Here is a 15671-nt window from a genome sequence, read left to right on the forward strand (position 1 = left end):
GAGGATAGTTGTCCTTATGTTCTGCTTTTGGGAGACTCAGCCACTGTTAGAAGCAAGATGCGGCGCTAAATAACCGCGCTCCCCAACTTAACAGGGCTGTACCCTTAGCAAACAGCCTGATCTTCCGGCAAACAATCGACCTCCACGCAATACCCCCCAGCATCCACTCTCAACGGCCTTTTCAATTGCGGCAGCAGGCCAAGTACATCTCCCCTTTACGCAGGCGCGTTGAAACTCAACCGCTGCGCCAATCCCTGAAATTTCCGTCATCGCTACTGCGGGTGTGGAAGGAAATTGCTGTTCTGATTGGTGCACGGAGGCGAGTGGGGGCGGGGCTGTGGAAGAGGCGGAACCCGGAAACGAGGATTTGGGCTGCTGGATGGCTACGGGAGTGGAAAAGTGTTGTATGTGTCTCATCGATGCTGCCTTCAGTCCATCCTCTGGGCTGGCTCTGGGTATGGACGCTGCACCTGCAGGGGCCGCTCGCTCTTGTCACTGGGAAGGAGGTCGACGTCGCCCACTATAGGTGAGCCCAGACCAGCTCAGATCCTGGTGGAGGGAGCTCAGCTCAGCCCGAAGTCTGGTTACTCCTTGGTTGCATCGTTCACCTGGGCAACTTTGCCTTTAAAGGTGCCTTCCTGTACCGCACCTTTGCAGGCAGGCAGGATCCCAAATGGTGGAGATTTCCCTTCCAGCATACCTCAGTGTGTGGGTGATCTGAACCCGTTGAAATTCCTTTATCTGAATTCATTGATGGGATGATTCTTCTTATATGGCACTTGTGATTCACAGTGTTCATAAGTCTTCGAATTTAAAGTAATTTTTTAAAAAGATAGATTTATCAGGGGCGCATTTCAAATTGGTCATTTAACCATAGAGGGAATGATCCCTTGCCTTCTAGATCTTGTTTGGAGGGCCTTAGGGATGGTTCTGATTCCCTGCTCTGATCTTAGAACTGGAAATCAGATCCTCTGTTCCTGCACTGGCTGTCCTGTGAGGTCAAGAGCCTGACTGGAGGGGGTTTGAAGGGTTTTGTGTGTTTTTTTTTGGGGGGGGCACAACACAGGGTGGGCAGGATATGAGGGATCCGGAGGCCACTCTTGTCTCCATTCCTTGTCTGAAAGCAACTGCTAGACAGCTGAAAATGTAGATCCAATGCAGAGGGAAATGAAGATTGCATCTTCCACTCCTCCTGCCCTGCATGCAATTGGAGCTCAGGGTCTTAGGGCTCCCCTTTGGTATTGCACCATTAAAATCAACTAAACTCTGTGGCTGTAGTAAACATCCCTATATCTCATTGACCCCAGTGCCAGGCAGTGTTCTGGGCATACTGTAGGTTGTCCTTGTGAGAAATCCTTTGTCAAACATTATGGCCTTTGGGGAAAGCATTTTATGTGTGGCTTTAAGACTATCATTGCCACACTTGTGGATATGGAAGGTCAGTGTGTGCTAGATGGTGTAGGGGGCCTCAACTTAATTACAGGATTTATAAGGTCCCCCATGTTCTCTCTATAAGGGTGAAAGGATGTAGATGCTACAGGCAGGATGCCCAGGGCTGTGCTTTGCAGCAGTCCTGAGAAACAGGTTGCTGTACATACTATCCTGGTGTTTCAAGGATTAAACAAATGTTTTTGTATTAATCACTTTTCATAAGGTTTCTGACGTGGTACTTTATTTTTTTCCCTTAGAGAGAGAGTCAAGTCCATGTTTTATCATGCTTATGATAACTACCTGGAAAATGCCTTCCCATATGATGAGCTGCGTCCTTTGACATGTGATGGGCAGGACACTTGGGGAAGGTACTGAGAAGAATAAATGGTTTGTGTGTCAGGGGTGCTGCTTGTAGAATGTTAAACCCTCTGGCAGAAAGAAAATGTGTCAGGTACTTTTATTCAGGTAGTTCATATAATCTAGAAAAGCTTTCCCCAACTTTGTGCCCTCCAGATGTGCCCATGCTGGAAAGTTATTATGGGGTTGTAGTCTAACACATTTGTAGGATACCAGGGAAGGCTGATATAAATCCAAGAACTCCTTGGAATAACAAGGAAAATACAGGAATGTCTCATCGGTATTGTGACTTTTTAAGCTTCAGTTGAATGCAAAAGCAGCCTGGAAGGCTGACAGCATGTGCTCATATGAGCAGGGTTTAGACATGGCTAGGATATGCTTGCATTTTATGACTCTCTTTTTGAAACATACTAAAATTGCACCTTTAGAATGGCATTTATTTAAAGTCCTTTTAATCCAACCTTTCCATCAGGATGTTCAAGGCTGCTCTTTCTTGTCTTATACTGAACTGTGATTTCATTTATTTATTGGTAATTTTCCTCCACCAGTAACATTGTGAAATTGCTCTGTTGACTTCTTCGTATAGGGTGATCACAGGATATTATTTGTGGAAGATCATCAACTTGTGTGAGAAGCTCTTACAAATTTGGCAATGTGATAAAATATTTGCTCAGATGCATAGTTTCAAATGGTCTAAAGTCCATTCATGCAAGAGCTATGTAGATTTTTTTTTTTTTTGTCCTGACTTGGGGGATGGTCCAAGGCCCATTGATTGAAATTCAAAATATGTACTTTTCAATGTCTTTTGGTTGGTTGATGCCACCTTTTCTAAATGGCATTGTTTTTTTCCCCAGTTTTTCTCTCACTCTGATTGATGCTCTAGATACTTTATTAGTAAGTATAATTTATTCCTCCCTAACTTTCTTAGTTATGTTTTGTGTCTTAGTTTTGTGTCTTGCTTATTTCTTTGAAAACACCTGTGTGAGTAGAACATGATATCTGTTCCTCAGGCTTACTATTTCAACTCTGGGGCAATTAAGAACTGCCACTGTTAGCTACACCATTCCCAGTTCTTAGGCACCTTTGGCATTAGATCAACCTTGAAAGTTTGAGAGAGGGGGGATTTGCATTTCTGTGCCTTCCACTTCATGACACAGGAGGTTGCATTCCCATCAAAGCAAACAGCTTCCAACTTACAAAACATTACACTGAAGTACTCCAACTTTGTATGTATCTTGTAATGTTCTGTATTAGTTTGTGATGAGTCACAGACAAACAGAACAGAGTGAAAATGAAGTAAAGGTAAAGCAGCCTTGGGCATGTCCATCTATGTTCCTCTTCCTCTTTTGCTGCTATCAACTAAAACACTAACTATTCACCCCAGTTCCCTTCCTCTTTGCACATCTGACCTGGTTACCCACTCCCATTCAGACACAAAGACTGAGCAAGAACCTTTGAATGGGAGAAAAGACATGTGGGTACCTGACACAACTGTTCATCCAGTATGCAAATCTCAGCCTGGAGTGCATGTTCACAAGTCACTGCTGTGTGAGGGGCACTGAGGCAGCACCTGTAGAACAATTTGGCAGCAGAGTTGTCCCTTCTTGCATAAAACTGAGGCATGGACAGACATACTGAATGGAATGTTGAAGGGTGGGGAACAAAGAAGGAAAAAGAGCCCACAGTAGGGGTTTGGGAGCTGGTAATGCTTTCTTTATTCTGTGTGATACTTTATTTCCGTATCACCCATTCTCATCTTTCCTTTCCTTGAATGTAGAAGTCTTCTATCTCATGAACCATCAACTGTGATTTCAGTTACTTACATTTTGTTCCAGATTTTGGGGAACGTTTCAGAGTTCCAGCGAGTGGTCAGTGTACTGCAGGAGAGTGTGAACTTCGATATTGATGTAAACGCTTCTGTCTTTGAAACTAACATAAGGGGTGAGCTGAACTCCAAAGGTTACTTGGAGTCTTTTGCACAACAAAAGTTGGATCTGTGCTGCAGATGACCATATATTGAGAAAATAAGACTATTAGTCCTCCTTCAGAGCTAATGTATTTCTGTACCGGATGCTAGGACAAGGTTGGGCAACTTGTGGTCATCCAGATGTTTTGACCTACAATTCCCATCAGCCAATGCCAGTTTAGTCAGTAGCAAGGGATGATGAGAGTTGTAGTCCAAAACCCATCAGACTTCAATGTTGGCTGTGTGAGCCCCAATTCCCCATCCCTTGGGGAAACCAAAGTAGAGGGCTGATATCTGTATGCCTGACTAGTAAGCTAGTAAGCTTCCTGGGCTGGCAACTGTCAAAAACAGCATGCTGAGCTAGACAGGCCCTTGGTCTGATCAGCAGAGGTAGTCTTCATGCTGGTGTGTTTATTCTAAATGCTCTCTGGTGTGTGGCTTTTCTTTATTCATTTTCAACCCTCTATTTTGAATGTTTCATGACTTGCATATTTCATTCCCTGCAGTGACACAGGGAAAATGGTTGCTGGGATGAAAACAATGACAGTGTATCCTGGAGAAGCTGAATCTATTATGTGATTCTTCTGTAACAACTGAAAAAAAATCAGACTGCCCTGTCTGATTGGTCCACTTATATATCTTATGATGGGGGCAAGGCTGGGGCCAGCAATATGTCTGGTGATGCTACTTTGTTTCTAAATATGCTTTGTGTGTCCCTGTGCAGTGGTTGGTGGCCTCCTGTCTGCTCACCTGCTGTCAAAGAAGGCAGGTGTTAAAGTGGAAGCAGGATGGCCATGCTCTGGGCCCCTCCTGAGGATGGCAGAGGATGCTGCTCGAAAACTTTTGCCAGGTGAGCTTCCTTGCACAAACTGAGAACTCATTTCCAGCCTTCCTGTATGGTGCTACACTGTAGCCTATGTATTACATGTAGTTTAAGTATTATTTAAATATTAAGCATAATGTTAGTACTCATTTATTATAAAGAATGTATATTGGATCTATCCATGCTTTATGAACGGAATCCCAAGTGGTGTGACCCAGGAACCACATTTTCCTGCTTCACTGAACACAAATGAGGTGTAGGTGATGAGCACTTTACTGTGTTGAAAAGAAGTGTGGGTGTCTCTGATGCATATTTAACAGTATATTAATGAAAGCTGACAATATGGATTCAAGTGTCTGCATTACCCTTGCCAATGAACATATTAAAGCAACAAAAACAGCTTATTGAAGTGTTAGGAAACATGAAGACACTGATGTGGATCTAGAGAAGAAATAACACAGCTAAAGCAATATGACTCTTGCTGGGAGCATATAATAATTCCTTATAGGTTACTGTTCTACCAAACATAAGATGCAATCCTATGCAATCTTACAGTTCCCTGCAAGTCTAAGCTAGCATACCTAAATGAAAGGAAGCCAGGTATTATAGGACATTTTGTCTAAATATGCCTAGGCTTGAACCCTTTCTGATCATGTTGAGCTTATGTACCCCAGATGACTAAATGGGAGGTTATTTACAGACCTGAATGTTATAATGGTTTGATAGTGGCAACTCTCCATAATATTTTCCCTCTATACTTTGTCAGCTAGATTGTGGCAGATTATGATTTGATTTAGGGTGCTACTATATGCATGTTTACTTTGAAATAAGCCCTACAACTCCCAAGATCCCCCAGCCAACATGACTGGATGGGGGGTGCTGGTAGCTGTAGATTGTATGTTTAAATATGCAAAGAGTCATACCCATAGTGTTTAAACTGGTAATAAAGTGTGAACCAAAAGGTGAACAGCTATTGTTGCGGGGTAGGGGGGTATTACCCCACTAACTGTTCCTACTTGGGAATCTGCGTGGAGATTGCTGCATTCTCTGTGCAGTTGGTTGATATTAGACACTTAATCTGGGTACCTCACACCCCTCAAATGCCTTTATCTGGATATGCTCTTTGCATCCTCATTTTAAGAGCCTATACTGGATTATCATGTCCAACGTTTACTAGTATTTTTCAGTTGTTTGAGCTAGTTCTTCAGAATGAGATTATTTCTGGGAGCTGAAAGCAGGAGGTAGAGTACTGAAGTTATGGGACTCGCATGCTAAACTGTTAGCACTGGCATCTGGGAAACTTAGAACCAACAAAGAGCCAATGAACTCAGAGTTCTTGACTCAGAAAAATGTCAGGAGACGAATGTACAGGGCATGTAACAATAGCTTTGGAAAAGTAATGGGTGCTGTACACAATTATTGCATGGATAGTAACGCTCTTGTGAAACCTAATTTCAGAAGCTATACTACTCCATCTTGCAACTTACAAGATCATCTATACAACTGCGAGGGCTAGAAGCGTTCTTATTTTAATTTCAGAGAAGGCTGGGGGTTTTGGGATGCCAAGTTTTATACCAGAAAACAGCTTGTTTGCTTATGCACCAAATCTGTGAAAGCACAGAATGCACACTGTCTTTGTTTAATAGGCACTAGTATGAGCTTATTTATTTATTTAAAGCATTTCTGTGCCACTTGATTAGCATAATGCTCTCAAAATAGTTTACAAAATGTAATTAAATATACAAAATACAACAATTAAAAGAGTTTAAAATAGACTTGCCTGCCATAAAACATCTGTATACAATAAAATTTATCAGGCATATGCAACAATAATAAGCAATACAGTGCAATAAATACTAACGAGTATACCAAACAATTTAAAAGCCAAAATGAAGCGAGAGAATCAACAATTAAAATGGCACCAAAATAAATAAGTTGAATTGTTCTGGTCCACTTAATTCTGTCTTCTTTCATAGAATAGATAATTGACCATATAGACATCTTTTCCCAGCCATCTGATCCTATGCACCTTTCTTTTGTAGCCTTTCAGACCCCAACTGGAATGCCATATGGGACAGTAAATTTGCTGCATGGAGTAAATCCTGGGGAAACGCCAGTCACCTGTACTGCTGGTGTTGGTACATTTATAGTGGAATTTGCTACATTAAGTTATCTTACTGGTGATGCAATATTTGAGGAGGTTGCCAGAAAAGCTCTTAAAACCCTCTGGAAAAATCGGTCTGACATCGGCTTGGTGAGTGAAAATGCTCATGTTTTGGTTTGTCCTTTAAAGTTTCTAAGGAAACTCTAGTACTTGGGGACCTTAGTAAGGCAGAATTCAATTAAAATGTAGCTACCTTAATTAGCTCTGTTTTTCCATTTCTAGACCACCCTTTATCCTAATAGCTTCCCAGGTGGTCTACAGTAATTTCTATTTAAAAAAAAAATCACATCCTTCACTTAACATAGAACTGGGAGACAACAAAGCCATAACATTGCAGTGGAAGGCAGTAAAAATATTTTAGTTCACTAGGGCAAATCAAAATGTCTCAACCTGATGCTGAAACAATTGTAATGTTAACATCAGTCAGACTTCCTTAGGAAGGTGTTCCAGCGTAGGGAGACCACACAGAGGAGGTCTCCTTTCCACAGAAATTACATATTTTACCAGGTAATGGTGCTCATAGAAATATGCTGATCACGGGACAACACAAGTATAACTGTGCTCAGTAAACAGTATGCTTTAATCATGCACAAGCTGGTATGTGATGAATTTGACAAACATCTCCAATTTCATTTGCCCATGTGGAAAGCATCAAAGCCATTGCAGCCATGCACGAGATAGATCCTAACATGTTGGCAAGATATCGCAAGCTTTTACATGCATGATAATATCAGAAGTCTTGCTAAAGTCCAGGTATATAATCACTTGTGCTCCTTGTTTTCTAAGAGCACTATCCTATGTCTGTTTAGATAGGAATAAGTAGATGCTGAGAGCTGCAGGACTTTTCTGTGTCTAAACATGCATAAGGTTAAGCTCTAAACCAAATATTTCTATCTAAGAAAGAAACTGGTCTGATATGGTGTGTGCTGTGCACACATACACACCAGAGATCCAAATATGGTTTCTAGTAATCAGTTGTTTCCTCTACATTCTTACAAATCAGTTGTTTATAAAACTTGATGCTGAAAATCAGCTGCTTGCCCTCACCTATAACATCTTGTGACTTGCTGAAATCTGAGATTTTGAATACAGCTGCAGTGCAGTTTTAACAGAGTGTATGCCTTGATAAAAGTTCTGAGTCAAACGGACTGCACTAATAAATCATTAATGGGACATTAATACGGCTGGTTGAGACATTAGCCTGGATGGCACATGTGTACAAAGGTACCAGTGTGCATTAGAAGTTTAAGAGATGCTGCAGAAATTAAGAATTTTGTAGCTGCAATGAAGTTACATTTTTTCCATTTTTCCCCTCCAAGGTGGTATAGCCTTGCGAGCAACCTGTGATCTGCTTTAGCCAAACTATACTGAAAAGTATAGCTATGCTAATCTCAAACCATGGGTTTACTAGGTGAACTTTTCCTTTCTTCAGGTGGGTAACCATATCGATGTAATAACTGCCAAATGGGTAGCCCAAGATGCTGGCATTGGAGCAGGAGTAGATTCCTACTTTGAGTATCTAGTTAAAGGAGCCATATTGTTGCATGATGAGGAGCTGATGTCCATGTTTTTAGGTGAGATGTCCCTGTGTTTAGTAGATGCATACCCAAGAATCTTTCTTCAGTGTTTTGTCAATACAGTATGTTTAGTTGTTGGATAAGAAACCTACCCATAGGTCTGCAGAAAAGTCTTCTAAATCAGTGCAACAGTTCATTCCTCACTCTAGTCAGAGGATTTGATTCCCATCCTGACAACTAGTCCCCCTAAGCCTCAGCTGATAAGCCACTCAGGCTTTTTAAAGTAGGGGTGGGGAACCTTTGCCCTGGGGGCAAATCTACCCCTCCCCTACTTCCAATCAAGACTTCTGAGTTTCTCCAGATAGTCCTGCCCCCTTTCCTTGGCCAAAACCCCATGTATTTATTTATTATTTTATGCCCCACTTTTTTTTACCAAAAATGGCACTCAGAACAGTTTATGAAACAATTGAACACATTAAAGCACAAAAATGATAATTTAAGAATAAAAAAGGCAAACAGCCTGCAGACTTACTTACAGGATACAGGACTCCCTCTAAATAGCATGGGTTTTGCTGCTAGCAGGTGGATAGCAGAAAATGAATGAAGGTAGCCTCCCCTGAGAGGAAACTGTGTTGGTTCTAAATTGGTGCCACATGTTGGCAATGGAACCAGTAATGCTTTAGTCAATGTCCCTCTTGTTCATTCACCCACAACATCCTAAAAATAATGGGAGAAGATACTCAGTCATGGTCATGATGACACTGTAGAGCCATTTCTCTGTTTCAGAGATTATCCAGGGCTTCAACAGACAGAAAAATCCCCAAGAGCCATCAAAAAACCATTCATATATATCAGTCTCTTGGACTGGACCATCTTAATTGGCCCCCTGGCCCTGCATAGGCTGCAAAACCCAGCAAGTCTAAATCCCAACAGGTAATCTGTTCAAGACAATAGAACTATGGGAAGTTTCTCCATACCAAAGTTACCATCACCCACTCTATACAGAAAACTGGATCAAAAGCCTGCCCTGCTGAATCAGTGGGTACAGTTACTAACTGGGGCAGACCCCATGTAAGCCATGAAATCCTAAGCTACTCCTGCCAAGCTGGAGAGTCCACAACCACCCTTGAAACCACTTTAGCTAGCTGCAGAAGGGAAACTTTTGATTAGTGGGATGAGCAGTTCTCTAACAGAATCTATATTCTGTCCCAAGCACCTACCTTCAGATAGACACTCAAAACTGGAAGATTACAAGATGGAAGATTTGAGCAGAAGGATCAAATTATGATAAGGCGATTGTGACTCCATTTCCCTACCCAAGGTCTTCCTGCATACACAAGTGTTTGTTTCTCATTATTTGGAGGTCTTTTCTATATTCTATAATGTTTTACATTACTTTCCTAAAACCTAGTTACCTGTAGTAAGAGCTTTAAACTACTGTATGTGGGAGGGGGAGGTATACTTTGGCTTCTCCCCATGAGTCCTTCCCCCTTTGCCATCAGCCCCACACACCACTGGAATACAGCCCCTAAAAGCTTTGAAATTCAATTTGATTTGGGGTTTAACGAATTCCCCTATCCTTGTTATAAAGTATTGTTGCCAGCATGCTAATGCAGCAGCTATGCAGCCATCTGGCCCTGCCTCTTCTGAGGTACCTAGATCTAAGCTGCTGTACAAACAGTGAACTGAATCAAACAGCATTTCTTGCAGTCTGCCCAGTTTTTGTTAGCCTGTCCCATCAGCTTAAAGGATATCTTGTGAGCATTTAATCTTTTCCCCTCCATAATAACGTCTGTTCCATCATCTGGGAGTCCCCAAAGTGGTCCCATGGATGCATCTCCATAGTACATTTCAAAGTGTTCCCACAATGGGCCCTATGAGCACCTGAAAAAGTTTTATATGCCTCATCAAAACTGGACCAATTATCCAGATAAATATCCATTTGAAGGGGATGTCTATATGTTACCCATTCAAATATCAAAAGCATTGTAAGGTCCTTAATCCTTTGCATTATAAGAAATAAGTGTTTATGATGCCGCAATTATCAGTCTTTTTTCTGACCATTTGATAATTTTCATGAAGCAGGTAAGTACATCAGTGAAGGTTAAAGACTGTTCCAGTATAAAATTTATCTGTATAATTAACTCCTCCAAAAAGTGGCAACTATAGAACATTGCCAAAATATATGTTTAAAAGAAGCCCACAATTTGGCAAATCAGACAATTTCTTATTAAAGAAACATGGATGTGTTGAATGTGAATGAATGAGAGAGAAAGAGAGAGAGAGAGAGATTGTGTTTCTGGATAAGATGCAGGCTACAATCCATAGATGTAACAGGTAGACATGAAAGCAACAATCCACTAATTAGGCATTTTACTGCGGTGCTCACAGCAATTTCTCAAATTTCCAAATGTGCCTGCTGGTCCAAAATAGTTGGGTACCCCCTATGGTGCAAACGTATTTCCTACAGGTTCATCTTTGCCATTTTTTGATACATTTAAGAATAAATGATATTCTGATGTTGTGTTTCCTCATGGATTAATTGTTGGAAAATGTTTAGAGATTACAAAAGCCTTTTTATTCTAGATTTTATATCTGTTATCCTATATTTATCACTAGATTTTGACTTGCCTTTCTTTATGTAGACTATAACAAAGCTATAAAGAACTACACAAAATTTGATGATTGGTACCTCTGGGTTCAAATGTACAAAGGGACAGTCTCCATGCCTGTTTTTCAGTCCCTGGAAGCCTACTGGCCTGGCTTACAGGTAAGAGCTGCAGTAGAATAAACAGTTTTCTGATGTTTTCCCAAGACATTAGCACAGTAAAAACTGGGACCTGTACCAAAACAGCCTTCTAGCATAGTTGGTAGAACATAAATCCGATCTTTCTCATGTATTTGATAGTATCATATTTAGTAAGAAAGGTAAAAGCAAAGGAGAGAAAATGCCTATACTGGGAAAATCAGAAGCTGGAATTTCCCAGTATAGAAAGCACTCACAATAGAAAGGCAGTGTGGTGTGGTGGTTCAAGTTTTGGACCAGAATACAAGAGATCTGGGTTCTAGTCCTCACTCGGCAATGAAGTTCACTGGGTGACTTTGGGCCAGTCACTGACCCTCAGCCTTACAGGTTAATTGTGAGAATTAAATGGAGAGAAGGAGAGAGATTATGTAAGGCACCAGGGGGAAAAGGCAGAATATAAATAAATAAAATGCAAAGCAACAGATAACTTGCCTGCATTGCTATCTAAAGCTATTCCTGTATATAGAAATAAATGATTTCTTAAACATAGTAGGCATTGAACAAGAACTTGTGGTGCCTGGGTTCGATTATTATTTTTCCCTCCTTGACTAATGTGAAATGGATATGATATGAAATGAAATGGAGTGGTTACTACTGTAGTTCTACGCGTCTCTTTAAGTCAGGGTGTCAAACCTCTTTAACTCTAGAGGCTGAATTCCATTTCAGAAGTGTTCAAGGGCCACATTCCAATGGTGGCCAGGGCCAAAAGCAAAAGGAGTAGCACCAGGTCAGTGCCAAAAATACCAGGAAAGCTTAGCTTCAAGACCTTACCACAAGTAATTAATTCTTAGGTGAGGCATTTCAACTTTTTCAAAATTTCACAAAAACTGTGAAAACAGGAAACAGTGGGTGGCTGGGGGAAGCGGTTTTGCCATTAGGGTTCTGCTTAGTAGTCCACTAAGTATTTGTTGTTTTTAATGGTAGTTTCTGTTTAGGTGAGCACATTTGGTGTTGATTCTTGCGTGGTTGTTTTTTCCTTATCGTTATCTGACCAGAGGTTTTGGGGGTTTTGTTTTTGTTTTTGCTCCCCTTCTAGAGCCTTATTGGACACATAGATAGTGCAATGCGAACATTTCTAAATTATTACACTGTTTGGAAACAGTTTGGTGGACTGCCTGAGTTCTACAATATTCCCCAGGGTTATACGGTGGAAAAGCGTGAAGGATACCCCCTCAGACCTGGTTAAGTATGAAATTAGTCTATTTGTGGTGCCCTCTTTCATTAGTAGAAGACTCATGCAAATATAGTACTGTATAATTCCCAAGTTGTTTTTATGGTTTGCTTTGGTTGTAGAAGAATCCATAGTACAAAAGAGACATACTTTTAAGTTGTTCTAGTACTGTTTGCCATTAAAAATATTTTGCAGGGTGAGGAAAGCCCAATGGCTTAACTATTGAATAAGCTTGAAATGGGTATTGTTCCCTGATATTATCCAAGGCAAGCTGCCTTGAATAGCAACTACCATTTAAGGCAGAATAAAACAAATTCTAAGCTTCAAAGTGGCGGGATAAAATGATAGCATGAGTTTAAAGCGGCTGGAGCCTCTGGCCTCACTTGAGACTGCAGATCTAAGTATTGAACATGCAAGGAAGTAACTACATTAAACTGATTTTAAATTTTGTCTATAAAGAAATTGTTTTCTTTCTATTTTGTATTTGTGGCTTGTCATTTTTGTGAACTACCCAGAGAACTTTGGCTAAATGATAATACTAATGTGTTTCATTTGTTTTGCTTTTTGGGTTTTGCAGAACTGATAGAGAGTGCAATGTATCTCTATCGAGCAACACGAGATCCCACCCTTCTGGAGCTTGGCAGAGATGTTGTAGAGTCAATAGAAAAAATCAGCAAGGTTGAATGTGGCTTTGCAACAGTTAAGTATTTCTTCTGCTCTTCTTTCTCTTGCTAGTGATAGTTCAGTTTATCTCTGTCAAACTTTTCTTGCCACTAGTAGTCTATCAGAATGTGTCTTCTTGCTTAATTCCTCTCCTTATCCAGTACTGATCCTGATTCAATTCTGCAAATTTCTGCTGTAGAAGCAGGGGTTCAATTGATCCTCACCAGGCTCTCCACAGAATGGATATTAGGAGGTGTGGCCATGCCCAGTGTCAATGTCATCCTTTCCATTTTTCCATACCTCTCCAGCATGGAAGAAGGGTCTCAGCCAGAGCCAGGAAGAACAGCAGCTACTCCCAGTACCAGCCTAGTCAAATATCTCATTCATTTCTCATTCTTCCAGTCCGAGGTAGAAAAGATGTGTCAAGGTAGATGCAGGTGGTGCTAGAAGAAAACACCCCTCCCAATGCCAAATGAGGCTGGCACCTCTTTCATGCACCTCTTATAGGATGGTGAAAGGCACAGACAGGAAGAGTGGGCATTTCTTCTGGGGCCAACCAAGTCAGTCATGATCCAGATCCCCACTCTTACCTCCATTCTAAGATCAGTGAAAACCATGTAGAATGTCTTGTGAGCTCATCCCCTCCCAGTGGCACATTGGGGAATCCCCCCATTATCTCCAAGCTTAGACTGGAGGTAACAATGGAGATTCCTCCAGAGGGCTGGGCTTGGTCTCTTAACCTTCACCCCTCGAGAAACCCAAGGACATTTCTGTGGGCTGTCTTTAGAAGTGCTACAGGATGGAGGTTCCATTTCTCTTCTCCAGTAGAACTGAACTAATCTCAATCTTGTTACTGTGACCTCCTCCAGTGTAGCTGGCTAAAATAGTGGTATGTAGGGTTCTGATCCACATAGCATAACCACTGTCTTCCTCCATGCTTTATTTCAAAGATCAAAGACCTGAGAGATCACAGGCTAGATAACCGGATGGAATCCTTCTTCCTGGCTGAAACAGTGAAATACTTGTATCTGCTGTTTGACCCTGACAACTTCATTCATAACAATGGTTCATCCTTTGACATTGTGCTGACACCATATGGTGAATGTATTCTCGGTGCTGGTGGATACATCTTCAATACAGAAGCTCATCCTATAGATCCTGCTGCCCTGCACTGTTGCAGGAAACAAAAGGAAGAGCAGTGGGAGGTAGAAGATTTAATGAGGGAGTTCTATTCTCTGAAAAGAAGCAAGAAGTTCACATTCTCAAAAACTTCAGATAAAACAGAAGCAGGGAGGCAAAAAGATTCTGCAGATGCTTCCTCTGAAGGCTGCAAGGGACACATGGGGTCTAAACAGAAGGAAAAACGAAGAGTCCCGCTTCTGAGCTGCCCCAGTCAACCCTTTAATTCAAAACTGGCTGTTTTGGGACAGGTCTTCTTTGACAATGCATGATTCATTTACTCTGATTCAGGGATACTGGAGCCAATAAATGGATGCTTTATTTTCACCTCCTGTTGTGGTTCTTTGGTAGTCCATATATCATTCATGCTGCTAGGAGATGTAGTTCTTCATCATGGAGTCAGTTCTATTTTGACATCCACGTCGAAAAGCTGAAGTCCTTTGAGAATGGAAGACCCACCTGTTGTTGGGATACTTCTGGATCTCTCTGCAGTTCTCTCATTCTGCGAGCCCTCCACAGGCCTTTTAACTCCCCCTTTTCTCTTTAAGAAATGGTCTGTGCTGCATAATGAAAAGCAAGTAAGAAAAAAACAACACTTTGGCTTTAATATCTGTGTCTTGTGTGATGACAAAGATGCAACATGGGATTTTAGTATCTTATTAAAAATATTGCAAGCAAAGCTTTCAAACTTAATATTCTTTGGACATAGGTTTCAGAGCAAAGATTTTTTTAATGGTTGCAGGTACCTGAATATAATGCAATCCTCTGGATCTTATACAAGTATAATGTTTCAGTAGATGGACTGATGAAGCTGAAGTTTGAATGCTTTCTGTAGAATTATTCCAATAAAAGACATCACCTATAATTCACAAGGTAGATATTTACATGGCGTAGACAGCGGGAGAAACAGGATCCAGACTGGCCGTTCCATGAATAGAAGAGATCCTTTCATTACAAAGGGCCTCAGTATCCAGTGGTGGAGAGTGGAAGGGATAGGCAGGTTATTTTTGCTAATGCTCTATGTTGTTTCTCGTGCTGCTCTGGAGTGTATCCCAGCCATCCAGAGCAACTTTGCAGGAACCACAGGGATGAGGTGTAAGGAATTGTGAAGATTGCCTCTGTTAGTGTGAAAGGAACTCTGCTACATGCCACTCTGTATTCATGGGCAAATCTACTTGGCTTTTTGTCATTGTTGTTTTTGTTCTTTTAGCAGAAGCCTGAGATCCACCAAGCAGAGTCTGGTACAAAAGGGATTTTAATAGAGTCCCAGAACTGAATAGCGCTCACAGTCCCTCTGCACAAATAGCTTCTCCTGGTTACACCAAGCTTCCTTTATTTCAACAATGTAATTTGGGGTGGCAGAGGCAGGAGCCAAAGCCATTTTGTTACCGGTAGAGTTAAAAAATTGAGAGTCAGTAATATTCCAACCCTTAGTTTCCTGTGGTAGCTATGTATTAGTCCTGACTTAGAAATCACTTAATGCACATTTCACCTTGACTCAGATTCTGCTCAATAGCTTGAAACAACCCACTATGCCAGAAGTGGTCACCCAGAAAACCTCTCTGGAGCCATGTGCTTGCTTGCCCTCTCCCTC

The 15671-nt window shown here is 41.3% G+C and overlaps 1 protein-coding gene across 1 annotated transcript; it reads left to right on the forward strand.

Moving 5' to 3' along the window:
• The first annotated feature begins 370 nt into the window (after positions 1 to 370).
• On the forward strand, positions 371 to 14404 carry LOC123031999 (ER degradation-enhancing alpha-mannosidase-like protein 2). Its single transcript, XM_044447573.1, has 11 exons — positions 371 to 526; positions 1689 to 1799; positions 2643 to 2682; positions 3624 to 3729; positions 4479 to 4604; positions 6620 to 6831; positions 8174 to 8315; positions 10904 to 11028; positions 12101 to 12245; positions 12813 to 12934; positions 13849 to 14404. Exons 1-11 carry the CDS (start codon positions 420 to 422, stop codon positions 14347 to 14349), a joined length of 1737 nt encoding a protein of 578 aa, XP_044303508.1. The 5' UTR covers positions 371 to 419; the 3' UTR covers positions 14350 to 14404.
• Positions 14405 to 15671: the final 1267 nt, after the last annotated feature.

Source organism: Varanus komodoensis, unplaced genomic scaffold (assembly GCF_004798865.1).
Source record: "Varanus komodoensis strain SLA01 unplaced genomic scaffold, ASM479886v1 scaffold52, whole genome shotgun sequence".
NCBI classification, from domain to species: Eukaryota; Metazoa; Chordata; class Lepidosauria; order Squamata; family Varanidae; genus Varanus; species Varanus komodoensis.

Coding starts and splice junctions, on each gene's coding strand:
- LOC123031999 (XM_044447573.1), top strand. CDS start 420: ATGCTGCCTTCAGTCCATCCTCTGGGCTGGCTCTGGGTATGGACGCTG. Junction 1,800..2,642: donor GGGCAGGACACTTGGGGAAG/GTACTGAGAAGA, acceptor TTTTTTCCCCAG/TTTTTCTCTCACTCTGATTG. Junction 6,832..8,173: donor ATCGGTCTGACATCGGCTTG/GTGAGTGAAAAT, acceptor TCCTTTCTTCAG/GTGGGTAACCATATCGATGT.